Source organism: Triturus cristatus, chromosome 9, assembly GCF_964204655.1.
Source record: "Triturus cristatus chromosome 9, aTriCri1.1, whole genome shotgun sequence".
NCBI lineage: Eukaryota > Metazoa > Chordata > Amphibia > Caudata > Salamandridae > Triturus > Triturus cristatus.
In genome coordinates this window covers 1263418212-1263446102 of record NC_140592.1, presented here as the reverse complement: position 1 = coordinate 1263446102, position 27891 = coordinate 1263418212, and the positions used below count along the sequence as shown (strand labels likewise).

Here is a 27891-nt window from a genome sequence, read left to right as displayed (position 1 = left end):
TTATAAATATTAAGTCATCCCTAAGTGCACCTTGTATTCCTCAGGGTAAGGTGTATAATCTAATAGCTAAGAGTGGGACATGTGTGACATTGGGAAAGCAGTGTTATCCCAGTGACGAGGCCCAAAATGACTTTGTCACTGGTCAGGCTGTAGCTGGTGTAGGAAGCTGGCTCTTTATATACCGGACCAAAAATAGGTACACTGTGTAAAGAGTTCAGGCAAACTCCAAAGGAATTACCGAAGCACAAATTACACCTCAATTGCTCTCTTTTGTGGTAGTGAATGAGCAGCTGGGCATATTAGAGGATAGTGATAAGCACACACTCAATAAATCAATCAGACACCAATTTATAAAATTAACCCGTGCTTGTATATAAATTTAGATACCAAGATCATCGGAATAGGGTAAGTACTTTTTGAGTGATGAATTTACAGTTTTCAGAAATGGATACTTCGTGCATTTTCTGGATCAGCAATGTTATCCTATGGAGGAAAAGCATGTAATGCATTCGGGCACTTGACAACGACTTACAGGACTGTGCTTCAGGTGAGTATGGGTCAAGGTCCAAGGTCACACCAACCGGTCATGTCGGGAAGCTCTGGGGCGTCCGGGTGCAGAGATGTATTATGTGTATGGTGTCCCATTCACTTTAATGGAGAACGGTCCAGTTACAAAGAGGTTGCAAGCTGGGACTGAGGGACCAGTCCGGGGGAACTCACAGGGGGGCTCGACCCTTGAGATGCTCAGGTATGTAGGACCCCCATCAATTCACTTCTCCACGGGCTGTGGGACTCTGGTGTAGTGGTGTCTTTTGACATCGGATTCCGGTGCAGGAGTGTCTCGCGGTTGGAGAGGATGACTGGAAGTCCAGTCTGGGCTAACCCAAGTGTGGGCTTAGCTCTTGTGGGTCTAGGGTCCCTGTTGGCACCTTCACCTCTTTTGGATTCAAGCTCTGGAGCACGGGTGCATTGGTGCTCCGAAGCGTCGGGTGGCGGCAGGCAAAGACTCACATCTTGGTCTTTGTTTTGCAGAATAGGGGCAAACAGGACAGCTGAGCCACTCACGAAGTGCATCTCACTGTCCCTGAATTCCCTTGACGTGCAGGTTGGTCTTCCTCGGCGTTGGTGTCTGGACTGGGCACAACAAGTCTTGGCTGCTGCAAGGGGTCCAGTACCCAGGGTATTGGTTCTGTGCAGCTGCGGTTGGTCCTGGTGTCCTCTCACTCGGTGGGAGGACCGATGTGACCTTCAGGAGCACCGGGTCCTCTTCCTGGGGTGCTGCTGCGTCGGGCTGGCCGGGGAACGTCTTTGGGGTGTGCGGCTGCAGAGGAGTAGCTTCTCTATTCAAAGGCAGTTTGCGAAGCATTGACAGCCCTCTGGGTTTCTTAGAGGCTGCACAGCGGCCGTGTGAGTCTGCTGGCCGGGTCAGCACCAAGTCAGCCATTGCTTGCTCTTCGGTTCTTGTGACAGGACTCTTCTTTGTCCCTAAATACTCAATTTAGGGGTGTTAAGGGGAGTGAGAGGTATTAGCCAATGGACTACTTTCCCCTGGGGTCACTTCTCCCCCTAGATGACCACTTCCTTTAGGGAGTGGGCATCACCCTGTCCCAGAATTCCTAATTCAACCACACACAAGATGGTGGAATTCTAGAAGTGGTGTTCACTTCTGGCTGCTCATCCTAGAGATGTGTTCAGCCTGAAGTGCAACACACCTCCTGCATAGCTAATTTTTGGCCTGTCCTAGCGCCAAATGGGCTCTGGACAGGGGGGGTTTGGCAGCTCCCCACCTCTGAGGAAAGCCAGATTTGCATACCTAAAACAGCAGGCTCTTTGACGCTCCCTGCCTTGGAATGCTCATTTACTAGTCTTCTGGGGAAGGTTGTGATAACACCTCTTTCCAGAGCAGGCATTGTTTCTATCCTCTGAGAGTGGGGCTCTCACCTCCTGGGTGGATAGAAACTAGTCTGTGGCAGCAGCCTGAACTAAACCAGTCAGCCAGCACACTAGAGGACTGGTAGGTTTCAGGGGATACCTCTATGGTACTCTCTAGGTGCATGTATTAATACATCTATCACCGGAATCAGTGGGGTTCTTTCTATTGGTAGCTAAGCATGCAGCACAGAAAGAACCGTGGTTTCCTTTAGGATACAAGAAATTTCCAAAGCTGCCACATGAGCGTGGATTCAACTCATTCACACATCATAGCCTGAACCGGGACCCATATGTAGAAGCACAGAGGGGCACAGCTTGTTGCAGTCTGTGAGGCCTGTACATCTACAACATATTCAAAGTGAGAAGAAATCTTGCTTATTTGTGACAGTGAGTTTTCAGCATTGCTTTCTTTTATGGATTTCCATGTGACTCAGCCATCCTCCCATGGATGTGAAAAAGGTCAACAATCTTCAATGCAACAGCTCTAGGTGATGCCATCTTGCTGTTGTGGGTGGGTGTTACTCAAACATGTGCTGTGCTATCCATCCACTGGATGACAGAAATGTGTGTCTTGTGCTTCTAACATGTCTTAAACCGCAGAGCGATTCTTGTTGGCAAGTGACGTTGCGAAGCACAATTGTAATTATGGTACACATTGTATTTCAGCCTTTTCATGTATACAGTCTGCCACCCATCAAACCTACTTCTTCATGGGCAAGAAATTATTAGAGATATGCTGTGTGGGAGCAGGGTTTGAGACTGAGTGAATGTGTTGAACCATGGCCTCAAGTGGGCTTAGTGGGAGTAAGCAAGCAAGGCTTGAGGTAGGTGTGAGAGGAAAGGGAGTGTGGGGGCAAGGCTCAGTTCTGGGGCTGATGGTAGTGAAGGAGAAGGACTTGTAGATGGGGCTGAGTGATAGTGAAGGCGAAGGACTTGAAGGTCGGGCTGAGCACTAATGATGAAGCAGGGCTTGGGTGTAAGGCTACTTGGCAATGATCGAGTAAGGCATGAGAAGTGGACTGAGTGGGAATGTGGGTACAAGTCTTTGATCTGGTAGGAGTGTGGTGGCTTGTGTGTGCGGCTGAGTGGTTAGGTGTGGGGCTGGATGGGTGTGTAATAGCAGGAATTGGAGGTATGGTTAGTGGGAGTGTGGTTGTAGTGCTTTATCTTGCGTTCAGTGATACTTATGTCCCTGGACCCCTTTTCTTACAGTGTTAGGCACCTAGTCGTGCATCCTCCAATGTCAATGGACTTACTTTGCCCATGGCTGATGAACTGTTTCCAGTTTATTCTTCTCTGTTTCCCACCGTTGTCTTTGTTGTGTATGTGATGTGCAACATTTGTAGTGCAATGCCTTTACGACTGTGTGAGCGTGGACAATACTTAAGTACATTTTTCTTTCTCCTACTCAAGGATCATATACCGGGAATTGAAGGATTCAGACAAAGATCGGGAGAACGAGCGGCAGGTGAGTGCCAATTAGACACATCTGCACCCCCTCATCCATCTCTTTAGGCCCCATTAGACGGAAAATTGGAGGGAAGAGCCTGCAACGCTGCCACAGTTTGCCATGTGCGTCAGCCTTTGAAATCTTTATAACCATTGACCATTGGAACCATGTACAAGCAAACTGTGACAGCTGTGTGCCTTGCATGCCCCTCCATTCACCCCCAATCTCTGTTAATGCATGTGGCATCTTTTGAGACTTTACAATCAGGAAAGACCAACATTTGGTTCTTCCTATTGTAGGGTCGCTGGTCTCTTGCGCATGTGGGACAGTACCTTGGCACTGATGAATTACCAAAGAATGACTTGATAACGTACCTGCAGAAGAGTGCAGACCCCGCCTTCCTGCGCCACTGGAAATTAACCGGCACTAATAAAAGTATTAGGAAAAACAGGAATTGTTCCCAGCTGATAGCTGCATACAAGGTATAATCCTGCGTTTAGCATTCCGTTGGGGTTAGGGTGAGAGGGAGGGCCAGGTTTTATTCCCCGATCTTTTTTCTTTGTCAACAATTTAGGTCTTCACCAGGGGAGTGTGGAAGGAGAAACTGCCAGTGGTTGTGTAATTGAGGCGAGAAAAATAATTATGAATGTCTCTACATTCCCCAATTAATGTGCTATGCTTGTGTATGCTGCATGTCACTAACGCAGAGGGTCTGTCTGGCCCTAGATTTTTCTTTTGGTATTCCTGCCCTTTGGTTCATAATTTTTGAGGAAAATGTATTGCAGGTCATGGATGTTAGCCCTTGCTCAAACTTTTGTTTTGCACTTTATCGTGGGCTACTGGCCAGTTTGTGTCACTAACATAGGCGGCAGTTTTCCTGCACTTGCTCTCTCCCGAATGTGACTGTGCCCCTGCTTTCCATAGGACTTCTGTGAACGTGCCTCTAAGGCTGGCATCAGCCCAAGCTCTCTGGCCGCACTGCAGAGCTGTGATATCCTCAGCCAGGCGAGGGAGCAGCCCCAGGCCAAAGCTGGAAGCGGTCAGAGCTCCTGTGGAGTGGAAGATGTCCTGCAGCTTTTACGCATTCTGTACATTATCGCAAGTGACCCTTACTCAACCAGGACAGCACAAGAAGGTATGTGATCTGGTTAGGCTCTGGCTTGGTGATCTGCTGAATGTGTGGTAGATGCTTTAGATGGATGGGGTGGGAAGATGTTGGACGTCTGCTGGACTTAGCTTACCACTGCATCACAGTTCGTAGGACGTGGAGGGTTATAACTCAAGTGATGATTAGCTCACATGGTGTAATGCATCTGCTGCCTTTTCCTTGACAGGTGGTAAAACATTGCCCAGAATTGTTTATCTATGTCCGTACTATGCCCATTGTCTTTCCGCTGCCCGATATGCTTGTACTCTGTACAACGTAATTTTGAAGAAACCTTATGTTCGAGTTTTCTTCCAGAACACACATCACTTTAGTTGCAGTTTTCTGGAATGCTCACTAAACTGTCCTACAGCCTGCATTGGTACCCACCGAATGGTTCTCATTGAGCTTGTTATCCTCAAAGAAGCTCATTATGAATCAAACACACAATTCAGCCATTTCCACATATGGGGGACTCTCCATAACTCTTTCAGAATGGATGCATTTCAGCTGACCCCCTTTGTTATTTCGAAGCCAGAACAAATGTGTGTGAATTAAAAAAAAATGCTTGTGAGGTACTCGTAGCAGCACTCGCTATCTATAGAAGCAAATGGCAAATATGAAGACTAAGCAGGCGCTATGCTAAAATAGGACATTTAGATTGGAGGGCCTCTATGGTGCTTTCTGCTTTGTATTTAAGAAGGCAGAAGCCCTTGTATTTGGGCAACCGAATACCTACAGGTACGCACAAAGGACATTTGTCAATCTACAGACACATTTTGCAAGTGATGTCCTCCGCTGCAGTCACTTTTGTTGGGCATTTCAATTTTGGGGATTTCAGACATTCATCTTCAAGTGCATGTCCATGTGCTTGCTTGTGTGTGTGTGTGTGTGTGTGTGTGTGTGTGTGTGTGTGTGTGTGTGTGTGTGTGTGTGTGTATATATATGTTCGAGGCATATGAGCTGCAGATCGTACACTTTGCATTAGATCGCCATCTGGTGTTGGGCTTGGATGCTTGCACCTTGTTGTTGTCTTGGAAGAAGTCTTTTGTAGTCACGAGATAGGTGACCCCTCCCTTGGACGATCGTGCGCATGGGCATCGACTCCATCCTCAGATTGTTTTTTTCCACCATTGGGTTCGGATGTAACTTTTGCACTCTGGTTCGAGAACTTTGTTTTTCAAACTTTTTCGTCACGCAAACTCTCTAGAACTCTCCGGTATTGTTTTTGATTGCGTGTTCTTCGAAGCGCTTCTCGACAACTCTATTCCGGTCATCGACGCGGGCCACTAGGCCTGTCGACGCCGTTCGGGCCTACCGCTCATGGAAAAGACTCCATTCAAAAAATGCCCCCAGTGTGGAGCAAAATTCCCACACAGTGACCATCACAAGGTCTGTAACCTGTATCTCTCGCCAGAACACGACTAGAACAATTGCCAGGCCTGCGCCTCTTTTCGATCGAAAAAGACCATCCGTGATCGCCGGCTTGACGACACACCATGGCGCAGAAAGCAGCTCCGGCACCAGCGGACATCTTTGACGAAGGCCCAGATGTCCCAGAGGAAGATTCCGAAGACCTGGAAATCGTGTCCGAAGCAGATGACTTAGATTCAGACGACCACATCACTCCTGGTCAAAGAGTGACTACAACTGCCCCCACTCCACCTGAAAAAAAGAAGGCCCTGGTCAAGACTTCGCCTGCTGGCCCCAGTCGCGACCAAAGATATAGTTTAGAAGCCCCGGGCTCGGCTCCGAAGATAAAGGACAAGCCTTCAGGTAGTTCGGGACTGAGCAAACCGCAAATTCCCATCCTCAAAGTGCCTACTCCCAAAAAGAAATCTGCTCCGACCACTTCGACGCCGAAAGAAAAACCTTTGGATCCAAAACCAACCCTTTGGAACCGAGAAAGATTGCAGTCTCCATAGCAAAGCCAAAGGACTTTAAAACACCTCCTAAGGCCTCAGAACACAAATCTCAATCTCGTTCGAACCCGAAAATGTTGGTGCCAAAACCGGTTATCGAGGAGGAAGAAATTTTTCGACCGGATCCTGTCGATCCCAAACAGAAAAAACTCCATATTGACCCCCAAAACAGGATGTGTTGCCGCAGTGTCTCACAAGAAGAGGAAGCTGGACACAACAGCAGTGCCTCTGAAGAAAAAAGACTGTGCCACTTGTGAGAAAGTGGCTCTGTATATACTGTTCCTTAATAGGTACAGGGTGTACAGAGTCCACAGACCCCAAGGGTTTAACAGAGGTTAAAGTTAGATATAACCTTACTCTCCAAAGTGGTAGCCTGGTCGAGCAGTAAGGCAATATCAGAGGACAGTGTAAAGCATTTGTTGTACACACTCAGTCAGCACATAGTTCCACACACTCAATAACTGAACTCTAGGCCAATGGTTTGTATATAAAAAATATATGCTTGTTTTATTTTAGAACCAACATTTGGAATTAAAATATACTTTCTCGACAGAAGATGTTTCATAAAAATAATTTTGTATATGCAATAGACTTTTTAGTAAACCGTTACAAGTAGTTGCAGTAGGCAACTCTATTTCTAAACACAATACATTGAGCTCAATGATAAATTCAAGTTATATGCAACATATTACTTTTTAGATTACTTTTGTAATTCCAGGCCTGGATCCTAGATTCAGTCCTGGGTCAGTTCTCAGAATCAGTTGATGAAAGTCGACTTTGGTATTGTAATGATTTTTAACTAATATTTAGCTATTTTAAAAGTTAACACTTAGAAAATATTTCAGAGCAAACAATCAATGATTCCCTATGGAAGAAAATTCAGGTTCTAGGTACAGTAGGTTATCGTTACTTTTGTAATCCAGTACTGGGTGCCTAGATTCAGTACTGGGACCTTTATCCAAAACAGGTAAGTAATTACATTTTCAGATGTTATACGATTTTTGAAGAATATTTAGAAATTGCAGAAATCAACACTTAGAAGAAATTTCACAGAAAAACAATCAATGGTTTCCTATGGAAGAAAAATGAGTTAAAGGTAAGTATAGTTGTGGGTACTTTTCAGAGTCAGTGCTGGGCACCAAGATCCAGCACTGGGAGCTCACCTAAGAGCAGGTGAGTAAATTCGTTTTTGTCACTCGGCTGATTTTTGGTGAATATTTGAAGATTTGAAAAGTCCACACTTAAAAGAAATTTCAGGAAAAAGCCAGTCAATGTTACCCTATGAGGAAAGTAGAGTTTGCGGTTTAAGGGTAAGTACTCGACTGGCAGAGTTGAGGTTCTGGGCACAGACTCAGGGGTCTCCCAGGGTCAGGTAGGTACAGATGGTTCACCCTCAGCGACTCTAGGGCGGCCGGGTGCAGAGAGAGTTAGGCCCAATTTTATCCTATGAGGGATAGGGGAGCCTTGTTTGGTGGCTGCTGTTTGGCAAGCCACGCGGCTGTGGGAGCTGGGCTCCTGGTCACTTACTCAGGGCAAGTGGGGAAGTAGGAAAGTGTAGAGTTTTCACTGCCAGGGCCACTCGGGCGGCTGGGTGCAGAGGGCTTTTGAGCCTTCGGGCCCTCAATGGATTTCAATAGGAAATCTCCGGTTTGGAAAAAGACTGCAGGCTCGGGGCCGAGGACTCTTCAGGTGCCGCCACCACTTTGAGAGGTAAGTTGGGTAGTTGGAGGATTGGTAGGTACCCCGGGATTGGACACAGAGGGCCGTGGGGCGCCGGGTGCAGGGGTGCCTTTTGGTGTCGGAAAATCTTACCCTCTGTTGATCGCGGTTGGGGTGGCACACTGTTCTGAGGCTGCAGGCTTCTTCAGGATTGTCGAGGGGGGTCCTTGGGTGCCGGACTGGGGGTCACAGTCGCCGTGGGGTTGTCCTCGTGGGTTTAGTTCACTCCGGCACCGGCCAGGCTCTGCTGGTGCAGAGTGGGCTGGGATCGCGGTTCCGGGCTGCTGCCAGGGGTGAAAGGTAGGTTCTGAGTAGAGCCTCTACTCATGGGAGTCCCAGGGGATCAGAGTTCAAAGGTAGCCAGGTCCTCCGGGGTTTCTGAGGTTGCTGGCCACAAGAGATGCCGGGTTTGGAGCAGGAGCAGGTTCGAGGTCGACAGGCCAGTAGGGCTGGGGCCAAAGCAGTTGGTGTCTCCCTCTCCTTTGCAGCTGCAGGGCAGGTCTTCTTTTCTTTTCGCTCTTCTTGTAATTTCGGAATCTGGAATCTGGTGAAGGAAGGTTCAGGGTGCCCCTAAATACTAGATTTAGGGGCGTTACAGGTAGGTGAAGGGCAGGGACCAATGGGTCCCTGTCCTGGGGTGTTTACACCCCCTATCCTGCCTCTCTCCTGTGGGAGGGGGGCAGTAGCCTAGTCCTGATAGGGTAGGGCTCCCCATCTTCAAGATGGCGAGAGCCCGGAGATGTGCTTCACCTCGCCTCCCCCACCTGAGGGGTGGGGTTGGCAGGCTGGCACATCCCCTGTCCTTATTTGGGGTTTCCGGCCAAAGCTTCCCGCCAGAGTGGGGGTTGCAGGGGCCTGGGGAAGCTCACAGAGGCGGCATGCCTTTGAAGCTTCCCCCTGCCCATCCTGGGGGAGGAGATTTAGCACCTCGCCCAGGATGTGCATTGTTGCAGGACCAGGAGAGCAGGGGCTCTCCTACCCAGGGGTCCAGCAAAATGTCTGCTGGGTGGCAGCCTAGGCAGCCTCAGAGCAGACGTGGATTCGTAGGTTAGGTTTCAGGGGGCACCTCTAAGATGCCCTCTGGGGTGCTGGGTACATTAAATCCCACACTGGCATCAGTGTGGGTTTAATGTGCTGAGAAGTTTGATACCAAACTTCCCAGTCTTTAGTGTTGCCATTATGGTGCTGTGGAGCTCGTGTTTGACGAGCTCTCAGCACCATGTACTCTTAAATGGCAGCACTGCACTTACAGGGCTCAGGAATTGACCTTTGCACTGTAGGGGCACAGGGCTCCTGCTCCTGTGCCCACACCATTGGCATAGGGCACCCAGCTAGAGGGGTGACTGATGTATGCCATGGCAGTGTAGGTGATGGGCATGGCACACAGGGATGTGTGCCATGTCAACTTTGTTTTGGTTTTGCACTCAGCCTGCAAAGGCAGTGTGTGTGTGTAAGGGTACAGGGCCTCTAAGGTTGGCACAAGGTGTGCTGCAGCTGTTAGAGGTCTCCCTTGGTCACAAAGCCCTGGGTACTTAGGGTACCATTTACTAGGGCCTGACATGTGGCCAGGGTTTGCCAATTGGGGTTTGGTTTGTTTTAGGGAAAGAACATAGGGCCTGGGTACCTGATTGGCAGGAGTCCAGGGCACACTCAGTCAAAGTACATTCAGCAATTCAGCAAAATGTGGGGGCATACCATGCAAGAAAGATGGCACTTTCTCACACCACTTCACCCATAAGACCCTCTTCTCATGTTCTTCCTCCTCTACCTCTCTCACCTCCACAACCTATAACACTTCTACCACATCCAGCACCACAGGAGGATGATGATGTAGGGAGAGGAGCAGGCAACACTGACCCTGACAATGATACGGACACACCACAGGATGATGATGATGATGATGATGATGATGATGTAGGGGGAGGGGGAGGCAACAATGACCCTTTCACTGGCCCTGACAATGATACGGACACACCACAGGATGATTGGGACGATAATGATAACCCAATAGATCCCACAGACCTCCCAGATCCCCAGCCATATCCAACAAAACCTTCCCCCCAGATGACAATATTGGATTTGGGCAGCTTGTCAATAGAGCTGCTATTTACCATGGCGTTCACATGTATTCAGACCCGGCAGAGGAGGAGTTCCTCCTAGACACTTTTGAAGAGTCACAGAAATCTGTCCAAATACTGCCAGTGCTCAAAGGGGTCATTAAACATGCCCCCAACATATCCAAAGACCCAGTGAGATCTAGGATTCTCAATCCTAGGATTGCTAAGAAATGCAAACCTGCCCCGATGATCCTGCCTACATCAAAGGGCAGCTACCCCTAGACTCACTAGTAGTGTCTAACGCTAGAAAATGCGCCAATTCCCAAACCTCCGGTGACGCACCACATCCGGATAAGGAATCGAAGTTGCTAGATGCCTCTGGCAAGAGGGTTGCTGCTCAGGCAGCCAATCACTGGCGCACAGCGAACACCCAAGCATTACTCGCTAGGTATGACAGGGCTCACTATGACAGACCAGAAACCCTATTGCAACATTTACCTGATCAGTACAAGACTCAGGCAAATGACTTAATTCAAGACGGCAAATTGATAACCAACGCCTCAATCAAGTGTGCCCTTGATGCAGCCGATACAGCCTCTAGGTCCATTAACACTAGTGTGCTACTCAGATGACATGCCTGACTACGCATTTCAGGCTTTAAAAAGAAGGTACAAACCACCATCCTCAACCAGCCGTTCAATCAGGAACTGCTTTTTGGACCGGCTGTAGACACCACTCTGGAAAAAATGAAAAAGGACATTGAGACAGCTAAATCCATGGGAGCATTACAGTCTCCATCCACACGTGGTTCCTTTCGTCGCTCCTTTTATAGAGGAGCATCCAAAAACATGGGAACAGACACTGCCTCCTCTTCTTTCAAAAACACAACACAAACATCCCGCAACAGAGGATATTTTTAGAGGAGGATCCAGGGGAAATAACACCAAGGGGAGAGGCCGAGGTAACAATAAAACTCGCACCTCCCCTGCTAATAAGCAGTGACTTCCCTCCACTCCCCCCAGACCATTCCATTCCGGTCGGGGGAAGCCTTTCACAGTTCCTTGCTGTCTGGAACTTCATCACAACAGACAAGTGGGTAAGACAGATTATCCAGTATGGTTACTGCCTGAAACTTACAGCAACCCCACCCACCATACCACCCAAATAGCGTCCAATGTCTACAGAACATCTCACCCTCTTAAAGCACAAAGTTCTCTCACTACTTCAAAAGCAGGCAATGGAACCAGTTCCCTTACAGCATCAAGGAACAGGTGTTTACTCGCTGTATTTCCAAATCCCCAAAAAGGACGGCACCCTCAGGCCAATACTCAACCTCAGGCCTCTCAATCTTTACAAACAGTCAGATCATTTCCACATGATCACTCTTCAACAGGTCCTTCAACTACTTCAACAGGGCGACTTCCTTGCCACACTAGATCTCAAGGACGCCTACTTTCATATTCCCATTCACCCCGCTCACAGAAAATACCTAAGATACATAGTGGACGGACAACACTACCAGTTCAAAGTCCTTCCATTCGGGGTGACCACCGCGCCCAGGGTGTTCACAAAGTGTCTGGCAGTAGTAGCAGCCCAATTGAGAAGACAAAAAATCCATGTCTTCCCATACCTCAACGATTGGCTGATAAAAGCCAAGTCTTACAAACAGTGTGTTTATCACACTCCTCAAACTATCCAGCTACTATACAACCTGGGATTCACAGTACACTACACCAAGTCACACCTTCAGCCCTCCCACATACATCCTTATCTAGGGGCCACAATAGACACCTCCAGAGCTCTGGCATATCCCACTCCAGCAAGGATAACCAGTTTGCAAGCCCTAATCACCAAATTTCAACAGCACTCCCTCCCAGCAAGGATATTCATGCAGCTCATAGGAATGATGGCCTCTTGCATCTAGGGGCCACAATAGACACCTCCAGAGCTCTGGCATATCCCACTCCAGCAAGGATAACCAGTTTGCAAGCCCTAATCACCAAATTTCAACAGCACTCCCTCCCAGCAAGGGTATTCATGCAGCTCATAGGAATGATGGCCTCTTGCATCTTTATCGTACCTCATGCAAGACTTCAAATGCGTCCCTTACAAGAATGCCTAGCACGTCAGTGGAACCAGGCCCAAGGAACACTTACGGATTTGGTGTTGGTGGACAGCCGCACACATCGCTCTCTGCAGTGGTGGAACACACAAAACCTGTCCAGAAGGCGGCCGTTCCTAAAGCCGGTTCCACAGATAGTGCTAACAGCAGACGCATCACTCACCGGTTGGGGAGCCAATCTCCTAAAACATACAATTCAAGGCAAATGGACCACTCAACAAAAAGTGCTCCACATCAGTCACCTGGAATTACTAGCAGTGTTCCTAGCACATCTACAGCACAAGACTGTCCTAGTCCGGACGGACAACATGACAGCCATGTATTACATACAAAAACAGGGGGGCACGCATTCTTTGCAACTGTCCCAGCTTGCACAAAGCATTTGGAGATGGGCCATTCCACAAAACATATACCTGCTTGCAGAACACCTTCCAGGAGTTCACAATCAGATTGCGGATCTGCTAAGTCGACAGACACATCAGATACACGAATGGGAACTCCATCCCAGAGTTCTTCAACCATTTTTTCAAATGTGGGGCCAACCAGAAATAGATCTGATTGCCACACACGCAAACGCAAAATGCCCTACCTTCGACGCTAGGTTTCCACACCCGTTGTCCAAAGGCAATGCGATATGGATGAATTGGTCCGGCAGATTTGCGTACGCTTTTCCGCCATTCCCACTAATTTTCCTAATAGTACACAAGCTCAAACAACAGTCTCTCAAGATGATCCTGGTGGCTCCCACATGGGCACGCCAACCGTGGTTCACAACACTACTGGAACTCTCAGTAGTTCCACACCAAAAACTACGCCTCTCCCCAACATTGCTAACGCAGAACCGTGGAGAACTTCATTCCTCACATGGAAAGTAGCTTTCCTTGTCGCAATTACATCTCTCAGAAGAGTAAGTGAGATCCGGGCTTCAACCATACAGGAACCATTCTTACAAATAAATCGTAACAAAGTGGTTCTTAAAACAAATCCAAAATTCCTTCCCAAAGTCATCTTGGCTTTTCATCTTAACCAAGCAGTTGAGTTACCAGTGTTTTTCCAAAACCCTGACTCAGTAGCAGAGAGAGCCCTTCACACACTACACGTTAAAAGGGCACTCCTTTACTATATCGACAGGACTAAACCCATTCGAAAAACAAAACAACTGTTTGTATCCTTCTCCCCACCTCATACGGGTAACCCCATCTCCAAAGCTGGGATTGCCAGGTGGATAGTAAAATGCATTCAAATATGCTACCAGAAAGCTAAACGCACATTAACAATTCCCCCTAGAGCTCATTCAACACGCAAACTAGGGGCTTCCACGGCATTCTTAGGGAACATCCCCTTAGATGACATATGTAAAGCAGCAACATGGTATATACCACACACCTTATCCATCCATCCATCCATCCATTTTTGTTTTGCTTATAACTTTGGCGTCGTTTGATGAATCTTCATGAAATTTTCAAAACTAATTCTTTGTTCATATCAGCTCCTATGTGGGAAGTTTTGGGGTGATTTGAGGGGAGGGGGGGGGCGAGAAAAAGGGGGGTCCCAAAACGTGTTTTCTCCATGTTAATTTCCATAGGAAACTTTAGACAAGGCTACAGGTGAACGGAATTACCCCAAATTTGGCAGGGAGATGGGTCTTGGTCTAGAAAGCACGCTTTTGTTTATTTGGTGTAAAACCGTTCAGTAGTTTTTGAGAAAAAACAAAATTTACAGATATCAATATTTGGGAATCCTGCCATCTGATTGGCTGAGGCATTACGACCACGAGCTTGCTGCTTATTGGCTGCGAGCGGTTGCAACTAGGAAGTGTTGGCCGCCATTTTGTGATTCCGTCGAAGAGAGTAAGGGGAAAAAAGTGCAAAAAAAGTGGGAAAGAGGAGGGTAGGAACACTGTAACCTCTGCTAAGGTGAGCTGGTGCAGGTGTCAGGGACCAAAGCGTGAGCCCAAATTGTGTGTCTTATGCTGTGAAGTCATGTGCCGTGGCCGCTGCACTACACCTGTGAAAGTAGTGTCAGCATGTGTTTATACCTCCTAGGACGAACTACTGACTCGTACTGGTCTGAAAGTCCTGGGGTACGGGAAATATGTGAGGTATTGTGTACAGTCTCATGGTGCTAGGCTGAGCTGCTGCTGGACTCTGGGATGAAAGTGTGAGTCCAAACAGTGTGTCATATGCTGTGAAGTCATGTGCTCTGGCCGCTGTGCCACATCTGTCCAAGTAGTGTTAGTATGTAGTTATACCTACTCGGAGGACCTTTTGTTTCGAACATTGTAACTTGTGTATGGTGCTTAGGGGGTGTTATACAGGGAGTGTGAATGTAAATTTGCGCGTTTCAAATCAATTCGGTATTTGTAAAGTGCAAACTACTCATGCCTACGGGTCTGATGGCACTGGGGGCGTAAGCTGAGCAGCTGATGGACTCGGGGTAAAGCCGGTGAACTACTGGCCCCTACTGGTCTGAAAGTTCTGGGTACGGAAATTAAGTGAGGTATTGCCTAGAGTGTCATGCTGCTAAATTGAGCTGCTGCTGGACTCGGATATGAAACCGTGAGCCTGTGTTTGCTATGCTGTGAAGTCATGTGCTCTGGGCGCTGTGCCACACTTGTCCAACTTGTATATGGTGCTTAGGTGGTGTTGTACAGGGAGTTTGAAGGTAAATCAATACGGTATTTGTAAAGCGCAAACCACTCACCCCTATGGGGGAGTAGAGGTGGTGATCAAAGCGAGAGCTCTGTGCTGCAAAGTCAGATTGTCTGGCTGCTGTGTCACAGCTGTGTGGAGAATACATTTAGGCGAGGGTGCGGGAGTTGCCGTTACCTGGCCCTAAAATAGAGGGCCTAAGTTGTCAGTTATAGGGTGGCTCTAAAAAGAGCCCTTGTGTTGATGAGTTGGAGCTACATATAAGTGCGGATGCACAGCTTCAAGTTATTCAGGAAAGCTCGAGTTCCCTGATCTGTGAAGTGTACTCCATCACTTCCGTAGATATCAGCCATATCAAAACGTATGTTGTTGTTGTAGATGGACCCCGTGTTGTGGTCTCTGAGGTATGCAGACACAGCTTTGTTGAGTTTCTTCATAGATTTTTCAATCTGAGGACAAAATTGTTTTTACCATTTCCACTTCTGTCTTTGGCATATATTGGAATATACAAAGACAGTATGAGGGAAAAGTAACATCAATTGTCCAAAGGTGTCCTTCATAAGCATTTCCAAACCTACACCAGTCAATGTGCCCAGGTCGTTTCCACCACAGTGCACAATCATGAGGTCAGGGTGTTGGAGATGCAAACAGGTTTTAACCAAAGGCAACAATTGGTGCCACTTGAATCCTCTCTGTCCAAACCATTTAATGTCCACATTTTGTAAACCTCGGTCTAAGTCAATACGTCTGTGTTCTGCATACCTCTTGCAACAGAAAATATAGCTATGTCCTACAATCCACACTAGCATTTTGAAGGTATGGCTGGAAGGTATGGAAAGATGTCTGTAGCTCATGCAGTTCCTTGGTAGAATAAGAGATGTTTAAAGATGGGGAACTACTTTTTATTGCCATACAAAACGATACGTGATTGGGAGACGGAAAGCATTCTTTTTTTAAAGTAGGGTGCACATTCGTTTTGTGGAAAAGCATCTTTGTGATTGGTTAAGAAAAAGCAGTTTAGACGTGGAGTACATATCATAGGATAAAAATTGTCAACTCAACCACACCTGCTACTTGCATTTGGAAGGCACTGTTCGAACTTAAAACAATCGTGAAATTTTAACCTGAACGTGCTGTTAAATGTTTGAGAAAATGTGGCAAAAAGATATGGTTAAGATTAAAAAGATTGATGAACTTTTAACCTGCACGTGTTGTAGAATGTTCTAGAAAGTGTGTTGATAGAATACGTTGCACTTCTGACTTCTATGTGGTGTTGAATATTTAAAAAAACTGTTTATATGGAAAATTAAAAAGAAACCGAGAGAGAAGTTTTGAAACCTAAAAGAATCGAGGAACTATTCTAATTTGTTCTTTACATTTATTTATGTGTGGAGCAACAAAATTAAAGACAGAACAGCACCAGGAAGAGGAAGAAGCAGGGAGTGGGGGGACGGGGGGAGATGGGCAGAATGGCAGACATGCACAAGTATAGACAAACAATGGCCAAAATGAAGTACACCAACAAGGAGCACAAGTCGCACAACTCACCAACATCACACCAGTGAACGAGCATAGAAGTGAAAACCACGCTGCATTCATAGAGTATGTGTACAAAGGCGGGGTCGTTGGTGTTGTGGGTTGTCTGCGACCGTGGTCATTATGGATGAGATGCTCAGCACGTGGCACATGGGCGAGTTCACTGTCAGTTACGTTGCAAACAGCTGCTCCTCCCTCCCACGAGCTCCCACACTTTTGTACGGTGCGCTGTTGTAACTCGTACGGCACACCATTGTAATGCCTATTTGCGCATGTGCTGCTGCATTCCAATTACACCATCACGCCGTTTGGAGGTGGTGCATGCCACTTTACAACATCGACTGCTGCGGCCCTTGTGGCAGGCCACACCAGAACACACACACTTTCTGCACTTCCTGTACACGGAGATGTCCGAGTCACCCCGTTGTCGGATAGGCACACCCCTGCGCTGACCTGTGTAATCCGGACCAGCAGACGCCGGTTCTGCATGCAGGGGGATGCGTGCGTAGCTACATGTCCAGGCTCACTGCCAACGCTGAGGTGATAGCACACTGTGATGATGCAGGGCTGGTGCCTATCATGCTAACACAATGACCAGAGGGACACACTTGCTCAGATGTGGGTTTGGGGGGGGCGTTGGCGGTCCCGGAGTTGTTCCGAAGAGTCTTGTGGCCCTCATGGGTATCCCTGTATCATGCTCATTGACTCTATGGCACCTGTGGGTGTTCTGGTGTGGCTCTTGGCTGTGTTCTCGTTCATGGTGCAGGTAGTCATCCTGCTTAACACCTTCAGAAAGCAGGTGTAAAATCCCTGGTGCTAACGTGGCTTATCGCCAGAATTTGTTTAGCATTGCAGTTGGTGTGAAAGTTGTGATGTGATTTTTTGCGTGTGCAGAACAATATACAAACTGGGCAGTGAATCTCGTCAAGATCCAGCACCTGACTCCCGATTCTCAATCAATATAAATACAATGAGGTTTCGTAAATGATTTTGTGTGTACACTGTGAGTGCAGCCTCTACGTCAGTGCAATTCAATTCAGGATTTTAGTATTTAGAATAAATCGCAAAGGTGCACCTCGTGTCTTTTTGCACGGGAACGGCTAGTCTGCATTTCATTATCAGCACTTTAATGGAAGTAAAGTTGAGATAAATCTAACACACTATTCAGAAGTTGGTGGAAACTGCAGACATCACCAGTATTCCCGCGATAAGTCCTCCAAAATTTAAGACCATGGTGGACTTCATCAAATAACAGCAATAAGAACAAGAAAGGGTTACACAGCAGTTAAGAAAACAACCAGAAACATTATTCATTTTTTTTTCAAACTTTATTTTTTTATTAAAATATATCAACGATAAAATAATAAACATTTATCAACAAAAACAAAAAATAACAAGGTGGAACACTGCTGTGGGGACCATGGATGTTGATGACAGAGCCTGGAAAATAAAACACAAAACAAGGACTTCTGTAATGTGCATATCAAAGGAGAGAGACATTGAGAAAAAGAGAAGGAAATAAAAAGCTAGAGAGAAAAAGAGAGGGAAGGAAAGAAAGGGAGTGAGAAAGTAAGAGAGAGTTAGAGAGATAGATGGGAAAGAAGGAAGAGAGAGAGAGAGGGGGGAGAGAGAGAGAGAGAGACACTGCCGCCCCTGAGCAAATAATTACCTGGTGCCACCAGAGTGTGCAGCAGTGGGCACTCCACGTGCCTGTGAAAACTCATCCCAGATATGTCTGAGTCCTGAGTATTGAATAGCGGAGACCCCATCAGGTGCTTGGCGGATCGCACAGTTGTCGCTGAGTCCTGAGTCACGAATGGCGGAGACCACATCATCTTCTCCACGGAGCAGCATATCTCACACTTGTCGCTGAGTCCTGAGTCATCAATGGCGGAGACCACATCAGCTTTTTTTAAGCCTGTGGAAGTTAAGTTCGTGCCACATGGTGGTAGGCCCCTGACGGCCATATGAGCTTCGGGTGGCACTAAACCTGTGCATCTGAAGTCCGCGCCAAGGGGGTGGTAGGCCCCTGAGGACTATATAGATTAGGGTGCAAGTAACCTTCTGCCCATTCAGGGTGAATGTCTGGGTACAAGACAAAACAAGGAGTCGACATGGCACACATCCCTGTGTGCCATGCCCACCACCTACTCTGCCCTGGCATACTGTGTTGAAGCCTAAACGGAATTGGCATCTCTGGCCACATATCAGCCCCTGGTAAATGGTACACTAAGTACCCAGGGCCTTGTGACCAGAGAAGGCCCCTAATGGCTGCAGCACTTATTGTGCCTCCCTTAGAGGCCCTGTACCCTGACACACACACACTGCCTTTGCAGGCTGAGTGTCTTGGTGCAGAACTAAACATAGTCGACATGGCACACATCCCTGTGTGCCATGCCCACAACACACACTGCCCTGGCATACATCAGCCACCCCTCTAGCTGGGTGCCCTATGCTAGTGGTGTGGGTAGAGGAGCATGAGCCCTGTGCCCCTACAGTACCCAGACCCATTCCTGGGCACTATAAGTGCAGTGCTGCCATTAAGAGTATTTGGTGCTGGGAGCTCCTCAAACATAAACTACACAGCACCATGATGGCAACACTGAAGACTGAGAAGTTTGGTATCAAACTTCTCAGCACATTAAACCCGCACTGATGCCAGTGTGGGATTTAATGTACAATGCACGGCAGAGGGCATCTTAGAGATGCCCACTGAACCTAACCTACAATCCATGTCTTGTCTGAGGGGCTGCCTAGGCTGCCACATAGACATGTTTCTGGACCCCTTGGTAGAGAGCCATCGCTCTCCTGAGCCTGCAACAATGCACATCCTGGACGAGGTGCTAAGTCTCCTCCCTCAGGATGGGCTGGGGAAGCTTCAAAGGCATGCCACCTTTGTGAGCTTCTCCAGGCCACTTGCTGTACTCAGCAACTGGCCCCCACTGGTTCTGACCCCCACTCTGGCGGGAAGACTGGCGGAAAACCCCCAAGAAAGGAAAGGGGGTGTGCCAGCCTCTGCCAACCCCACCGCTCAGGTGGGGAAGGTGAGGTGAACCACATCTCCGGGCTCTCGCCATCTTGAAGATGGGGAGCCCTGCCGAATGAGGATTAGGCTACTACCCCCCTCCCACAGGAGAGTGGCAGGATACGGGGTGTACCCACCCCGAGGAAGGGACCCATTGGTCCCTGCCCTTTACCTACCTGTAACGCCCCTAAATTTAGTATTTAGGGGCACCCTGCACCTTCCTTCCTGAGATCCAGATTACGAAACAAGCAAGAAGATCAAGAAACAAGAAGACCTGCCGTGCAGCTAACAAGAGGAAGACACCAACTGATTTGGCCCCAGCCCTACAGGCCTGTCGTCCCTCGAACCTGCTCCTGCTAAACCCCTGCGTCTCCAGTGGTCAGCAACATCAAAAACCCCGGAGGATCTGACTGCCTTGTGACTCTAACTAAGTGGGACTCCCACGAGCAGTGGTAAACATACAAGTACAAAGCAAGTAACTGACCCCTGGCATCAGCCAGGAACCGCGACTCCTGCACACACTGCACCCGCCAAGCCTGGCCTGTGCCGGAGTGGACAAAGACCACGAGGACGTCACCCGGCGACTGTGACCCCAAATCCAGCACCCAAGGACCCACTTCGACGCTCCTGACGACGCCTACAGCCTCAGAACCAGTGACCCCTCCAACCGCCACCAGCAGGGGGTAAGATTTCCCAACGCCAAAAGGCACCCCTGCACCCGGCGCCCTGCGGCCCCCTGTGCCCAACTCCTGGGTGCCTACCTATCCTCCAACTACCCAACTTGGGCTTGGCGGGTGCAGAGTGTGCATGTGCTGAGAAGTTTGATACCAAACTTCTCAGTCTTCAGTGTTGCCATCATGGTGCTGTGGAGTTCGTATTGACGACCTCCAAGCAACATATACTCTTAATGGCAGCACTGCACTTAGTGCCCAGGAATGGACCTGGGTACTGTAGGGGCACAGGGCTCATGCACCTGTACCCACACCACTGGCATAGGGCACCCAGCTAGAGGGGTGACTGAGGTATGCCAGGGCAGTGTGTGTTGTGGGCATGGCACACAGGGATGTGTGCCATGTCGACTATGTTTAGTTCTGCACCAAGACACTCAGCCTGCAAAGGCAGTGTGTCTGTGTCAGGGTACAGGGCCTCTAAGGGTGGCACAATAAGTGCTGCAGCCATTAGGGGCCTTCTCTGGTCACAAGGCCCTGGGTACTTAGTGTACCATTTACCAGGGGCTGATATGTGGCCAGAGATGCCAATTCCGTTTAGGCTTCAACACAGTTTTAGAGAAGGAACATAGGCCCTGGGTACCTGATTGGCACTTTCTCACAGCGGGAGATCAAAGTTCTTTAGCAAGGCAGGGCAGGTCCCCAGGGTTCTTGAGGGCTGCTGGCTGCAGGACACGCCGGTTTCAGAGCAGGAGACAGGGCGGTAGGGCTGGGGCCAAAGCAGTTGTCGCACAGCTCTTCTGTCCTCCTTATTCTGGTCATGTCGAATTTGAAGAGTCAAGGTTCAGGGGTGCCCTTAAATACTAAATTTAGGGGCATTACAGGGGTGTGCAGGTTGGGACCAATGGGTCCCTTCCCTGGGGTGTCTACACTGCCCACACCGCCCAGTATGCCACCCTCCAGTGGAAGGGGGGCATAAGCGTCTTCCTGATTGGAGTGGGTCCCCCATCTACAAGATGGCGGGACTGAGGTGTGGGCTTGGCCTCACCCACCTGAGAGGTAAGGTTGGCAAAGGTGGGCACTTTTTCTATCTAGGTTTTCCTGACGGTTCTCACGCCAAAAATGGGGGTTTGAACTAGTGGGAGCCCGTTGCTGATAGCAGCAAAAGACTGGAGGTAGCTAACAAAGGCGGCAGGCTTTTAAAGCTCCCTTTTCTGCGACCTTGCCCATCCTGGGGGAGGAGGCAGACACCTCTGCTCAGGGTGTGCTTTGTATCTGAAAGAGACACGTTAGTGATAGATTCCTTACCTTAGAATATCGTCAGACTGGATCCGGAAAGTTTTTCGTCAGCAGTACCCCTGCGCGTCGGTAGGCGTCATCGTACGGCTCCGCGTACGTCGTAGTCGCCGAGATAAAGTCTTCGGAGCTACTTAGACGCGCCCACATGCGCTGCCGTCAGTTCTTTCTTTTACCGCGCCAGCAAGCGCAGATCAGAGAGAGAGCAATACTCCTAGTTAATACTTTAACTTGGTTTCTGAGAACTTGTTTCTCTTGTTTTGTCGAGTCCTAGACTCCTGGTGCAGTAGGGATGCCCGGGTTTAAGTCCTGTAGAACCTGCCGTCGGAACATGTTGGTGGAGGACCTGCACGACGTTTCTCTTCTGCTTGGGGCACGCCTAACCCCGAGGTTTGCAGGAGCGTTCCTGAAAGTTATTGGAGGCCCGGCAATTGGTTCCGTGCAGATAGAGTTCCCGCTCCCGTAGGAGGTCGAGGGACCGGTTGCGGAGCCGACTCCATCGTTCGTCAGAATCAGGGCCCACACGCGACTTCAGAACAAGTACAGGTATTCCTGTCGGCCATGCGCCGTTTGTTTTCCACGTCGGATCCCTCCTGAGCGCCTTTGGGCCCCGTGGATCCGTGGGGTGGTTCTGCCCCCGTACTGCTGCCTTTGGCCCCGGCTACGCTGGCACAATACCCTGGGGTGCCTTCGGCCTCAGCGCTGCCACCGGCTCCGGCGCCATTCCCTACAAGGACAGACTACGTCGAGCCTGGATTGGTCTATTATCCACCGATTCCAATTTCAGGTGGTAAGTTTATTCCCTTTCCCTGGGCCCTTCGTCCTTACTGACCTCTTACACGGCCGGTGGACGAAGGGGAGTACTGGAGGGGGTCCGAGGACCCTCTCGCAGTTCAATGCGAGGATGAGCCGGATTGGGACGGTGATATGGAAGGTCCAGGCGATCTAGATTTCTCTCCACACCCTGTACACTGGCCCCTGCTTCCGTGGCTACGGAAGAGTTTGGGACTTTTTTCTGTTGTGTTGCACAGAGCGGCGGAAGCTCTTAACTTCAAGCTCCCATCTGTGCCTATCAAACTTCCCAGACTTCAGTAAAGCCATCATGGAGCTGTGGAGTTCGTGTTGACAAACTCCCAGTCCATGTACTCAAAATGGCTCCACTGCACTTACAATGTCTGTGAATGGCACAGGCACTCTAGGGGCATATTGCGCATGCAGCTCTGCCCTTACCTGTAATATGGTACACCCTACCTTTAGGGCTGTAAGGCCTGCTAGAGGGGTGACTTACCCATGCCACAGGCCCTGTTGGTGGGCATGGCGCACAGTGATGTGTACCACGCCCCATCCACCCTGGAGGAGGCCTCACCATCGTCCACAAAAACTCCCTCCGACTCACAACCTCCATCTCGAACGACTCCGCACCCCCAATGGAACACATCCACTTCCAGGTCAACCCCAGAATGCCGCAATGTGGAACTCTCACCTACAGACCTCCTGTACCCCGTTCACCAACACCATCATAGACCACATTGCGGCTCATGCCCTCGACTCCACGGACTAAGTACTGCTTGGAGACCTGAATTTCCACCTCAACAACCTCAACGACCCAAAATCCACTGCCCTCCTAGACAACCTCGCCAACATCGGACAGAGGCAACTCGTCACCACCCCATCCACAAAGTGGGACACACCCTCGACCCCATCTTCGTTGGAGGAATCAACATTCGCTACAGTCACACCACACAACCCCTCTGGACGGACCACCACTGCGTCCACTTCTTTTTCGAAACCCACCACACACAATCCTATGCCATGCCCCCATGCAAAAACTGGAGCAAGATCACCGAGGAGCACCTAGCCTCCGCCCTCAGCCGCACCCCTCCCCCCACCACAAACGATAGGACTTTGACAGACATCGACCCCCATTGCCAGAGCTGCCCCACTGAGTTTTGGACCGAGGAGTAGCCGCAGGAAGACCCCCTCCCCCATCGAACGCATCATATATTTAGCGTCCTGTATTCCGTGCATCAGGGCCACTTCCGTAAGAGTCTAGGGCTAGTAGATAAAAGTGCCTGGACCGGACTGGAGACTGCCTCTTCTTCCAAGATAACGGTTTCTGAGGGCCCTGTTGGTCCTCGTGACTGGCTCCCTGTTGGAGTTGGTCACCCAAATTAACTTTTAAGTAACCACATTGACACGTATCCTAGTTTTGCTTGGAAAAGTTCTTAAGTGTCAGGTTTGTTCAATTTGCTCTTTTTTGTACGTGGTTAATAAAAAAAGTGCATATTTACTATAGTTTGTAATTGCGGTTTTCCAGAACCCTTCAGTGGATCCTTTTTTGTTGTGCTGTCTAAAAATACATAAAAATACAGTCTAGTTTTATAAATTGATGTCCAATTTCTTGAATGTCTCGTGTATTTCTTCTGCAATTGTTTTGGTGCTGTTTAAATGCTTCACACTTGTTCCTTTGTGTAAGCCTTGCTGCTCAGAGGCACAGCTACGTGGTTGAGCAAAGTGTTTGACAAATGAAAACTACTGGTCCTAAAGGCGTTGGAAAGTGTATTACACAGTGAGGTCGCCCAACACTTTAGAAGACACCTCCTTTCCTCACAATTATATATGCGAGTCTATAAAAGGTACAAACGCTGGAGTTCTAGTTACAGAAAAGTATCTTATTTCTTAAGACTCATCCATTTTTAGGGCAAAAGTAGTTCCTGGCTGTGTTGGCTATTTTACAGCATGGATATCTTAGGCAGCTTCACATACAGCCCATCTGACCTCCTGTTTCTTAATTGTCATGTGAGATTGCTGCTTCTTGCAAGATCAATTAAATTAGATCTCCAGTTTTGCACCCTGTGCTGTACTCGGACATCACTAGACAGTGGATTCTTCACCGTCGGCAGTGTAAAATGGCAGGGGTTTACTAGAGATCCTCTTACCCAGTAACAACAAAATGCAAAGCTTGTAAATCTCCAGAAAACCTATAGGCAGGTCCAGGAGTACAAGGAGTTCATGCGGTGGCAGTTCCAAGTATAACTCCTTGCTTGCCTGTATAGAGTGTTTTCAAGAAGGTCATAGTTCAGCAGGATTTTCATAGCAAAATGTTGCTTGACTTGTATTTAATCATAGAATATTATCACTTTTAAAGGCGCTTTTAGAGTCCACAAACCGGGACGTACTTATTCCATTTATTGTTCACAGAAGGAGACGAGCAGCTCCAGTACAATGTGCCACCTGATGAATTCACCAGCAAAAAGATCACCACCAAGATAATGCAACAGATAGAGGTAAGTATGTGTTTAGTAAAGCTCCGATGTGTCCAGTGCTCTTGTGAGCTGCGGTGTGTCCAGTGCTCTTGTGAGCTGCGGTGTGTCCTGTGCTCTGGTGAGCTGCGGTGTGTCCAGTGCTCTTTTGAGCTGCAGTGTGTCCTGTGCTCTTGTGAGCTGCGGTGTCCTGTGCCCTTTTGAGCTGCGCTGTGTCCCCTGCTCGCTGCGCTGTGTCCCCTGCTCTTGTGGGCTGCACAGTGTCCCATGCTATTATGAGCTGCGGTGTGTCCAGTGCTCTTGTGAGCTGCGGTGTGTCCTGTGCTCTTGGTAGCTGCGGTGTGTCCTGTGCTCGCGGTGTGTCCTGTGCTCTTGTGAGCTGCGGTGTGTCCTGTGCTCTTGTGAGCTGCGGTGTCCTGTGCTCTTGTGAGCTGCGGTGTCCTGTGCTCTTGTGAGCTGCAGTGTGTCCTGTGCTCTTGTGAGCTGCGGTGTCCTGTGCCCTTTTGAGCTGCGCTGTGTCACCTGCTCGCTGCGCTGTGTCCCCTGCTCTTGTGGGCTGCGCAGTGTCCCATGCGCTTGTGAGCTGCGGTGTGTCCAGTGCTCTTGTGAGCTGCGGTGTGTCCTGTGCTCTTGTGAGCTGCGGTGTGTCCTGTGCTCTTGTGAGCTGCGGTGTGTCCTGTGCTCTTGTGAGCTGCGCTGTGTCCTGTGCTCTTGTGAGCTGCGGTGTGTCCTGTGCTCTTGTGAGCTGCGGTGTGTCCTGTGCTCTTGTGAGCTGCGGTGTGTCCAGTGCTCTTGTGAGCTGCGGTGTGTCCAGTGCTCTTGTGAGCTGCGGTGTGTCCAGTGCTCTTGTGAGCTGCGGTGTGTCCAGTGCTCTTGTGAACTGCGGTGTGTCCTGTGCTCTTGGTAGCTGCGGTGTGTCCTGTGCTTGCGGTGTGTCCTGTGCTTGCGGTGTGTCCAGTGCTCTTGTGAGCTGCGGTGTGTCCAGTGCTCTTGTGAGCTGCGGTGTGTCCTGTGCTTGCGGTGTGTCCAGTGCTCTTGTGAGCTGCGGTGTGTCCAGTGCTCTTGTGAGCTGCGGTGTGTCCAGTGCTCTTGGTAGCTGCGGTGTGTCCAGTGCTCTTGTGAGCTGCGGTGTGTCCAGTGCTCTTGTGAGCTGCGGTGTGTCCAGTGCTCTTGTGAGCTGCGGTGTGTCCTGTGCTCTTGGTAGCTGCGGTGTGTCCTGTGCTCGCTGTGTGTCCTGTGCTCGCTGTGTGTCCTGTGCTCTAGTGAGCTGCGGTGTGTCCTGTGCTCTTGTGAGCTGCGCTGTGTCCCCTGCTCGCTGCGCTGTGTCCCCCTGCTCTTGTGAGCTGCGGTGTGTCCAGTGCTCTTGTGAACTGCTGTGTGTCCTGTGCTCTTGTGAGCTGCGGTGTGTCCAGTGCTCTTGTGAGCTGCGGTGTGTCCAGTGCTCTTGTGAGCTGCGGTGTGTCCAGTGCTCTTGTGAGCTGCGGTGTGTCCAGTGCTCTTGTGAGCTGCGGTGTGTCCAGTGCTCTTGTGAGCTGCGGTGTGTCCTGTGCTCTTGGTAGCTGCGGTGTGTCCTGTGCTTGCGGTGTGTCCTGTGCTTGCGGTGTGTCCAGTGCTCTTGTGAGCTGCGGTGTGTCCAGTGCTCTTGTGAGCTGCGGTGTGTCCAGTGCTCTTGGTAGCTGCGGTGTGTCCAGTGCTCTTGTGAGCTGCGGTGTGTCCAGTGCTCTTGTGAGCTGCGGTGTGTCCAGTGCTCTTGTGAGCTGCGGTGTGTCCAGTGCTCTTGTGAGCTGCGGTGTGTCCTGTGCTCTTGGTAGCTGCGGTGTGTCCTGTGCTCGCTGTGTGTCCTGTGCTCGCTGTGTGTCCTGTGCTCGCTGTGTGTCCTGTGCTCTAGTGAGCTGCGGTGTGTCCTGTGCTCTTGTGAGCTGCGCTGTGTCCCCTGCTCGCTGCGCTGTGTCCCCCTGCTCTTGTGGGCTGTGCAGTGTCCCGTGCTCTTGTGAGCTGCGGTGTGTCCCGTGCTCTTGTGAGCTGCGGTGTGTCCAGTGCTCTTGTGTGCTGCGGTATGTCCAGTGCTCTTGTGAGCTGCGGTGTGTCCTGTGCTCTTGGTAGCTGCGGTGTGTCCTGTGCTCGCGGTGTGTCCTGTGCTCTTGTGAGCTGCGGTGTGTCCTGTGCTCTTGTGAGCTGCGGTGTGTCCTGTGCTCTAGTGAGCTGCGGTGTGTCCTGTGCTCTAGTGAGCTGCGGTGTGTCCTGTGCTCTAGTGAGCTGCGGTGTGTCCTGTGCTCTAGTGAGCTGCGGTGTGTCCTGTGCTCTTGTGAGCTGCGGTGTCCTGTGCCCTTTTGAGCTGCGCTGTGTCCCCTGCTCTTGTGAGCTGCGCAGTGTCCCGTGCTCTTGTGAGCTGCGGTGTGTCCCGTGCTCTTGTGAGCTGCAGTGTGTCCTGTGCTCTTGTGAGCTGCAGTGTGTCCTGTGTGTCTTACTTCAAACTCCTGTAAATGCATACTTTGTGTCCATGTGCTTGGCCTCACACTTTTCCTGCGGATCTTCACATCATCGGTGTTTTCTTAGTTATACACAAATATTGTGGGCCACTGTATTGTCTATATGGTCCTAGTTCGACACTTGCTGCATGCTCTGAAGTCATCCTTGTGAGCCAGTCTATAGTGTTGCACTGCTTTCTATTGTGTCGAGTTGCATGATTACACATGTGGTGCAGAGTTCCTTTCATCTGTGTACTGGGTGATGCACTCTGCTGCCACAGGACCATATAGGTGTGCCTGGTTATACATTTGTGCAGTAGAGTTGTGTCCTGGGTAAGTGCCTTCTGCTGTTGAGAGAAGGCAAGTGGGCCCTTTTCTGAAGCAGAAACCTGCTGACACACAAGATCAATGGTAAGGCACAGCTGCAGGGCCCCACATATGTGAGGTTATACACTAGATGTTGCTTGACTGTATGTTGCTGTCCCATGTATGTATGGCTGTCCTTCCATGATGGTAGGGTGCTGTACCTTATGTGCATGACTTTTACTGCGCCACCAGTATGACGGTCTTAGCTTGCCTGAACATTGCTCTACCACCAGTGTATGATTATCCTGACATGACTGCAAGTTATTTTGGAT

General features: G+C 49.5%; 1 protein-coding gene across 13 annotated transcripts in view; it reads left to right on the top strand.

Moving 5' to 3' along the window:
- HECTD1 (HECT domain E3 ubiquitin protein ligase 1) overlaps window positions 1–27891 on the top strand; it is a 559621-nt gene that overhangs the window by 473462 nt on the left and 58268 nt on the right. For 8 of the 13 annotated variants that reach the window (XM_085627391.1, XM_085627387.1, XM_085627398.1 and 5 more), the window contains 4 exons: window positions 3346–3400; window positions 3682–3864; window positions 4307–4517; window positions 24724–24809. In XM_085627391.1, the coding sequence (XP_085483517.1) occupies window positions 3346–3400; window positions 3682–3864; window positions 4307–4517; window positions 24724–24809 (535 nt within the window). The remainder of the gene's footprint in view (window positions 1–3345; window positions 3401–3681; window positions 3865–4306; window positions 4518–24723; window positions 24810–27891) is intronic. The other 5 variants (XM_085627395.1, XM_085627397.1, XM_085627399.1 and 2 more) reach the window with 1 other exon arrangement.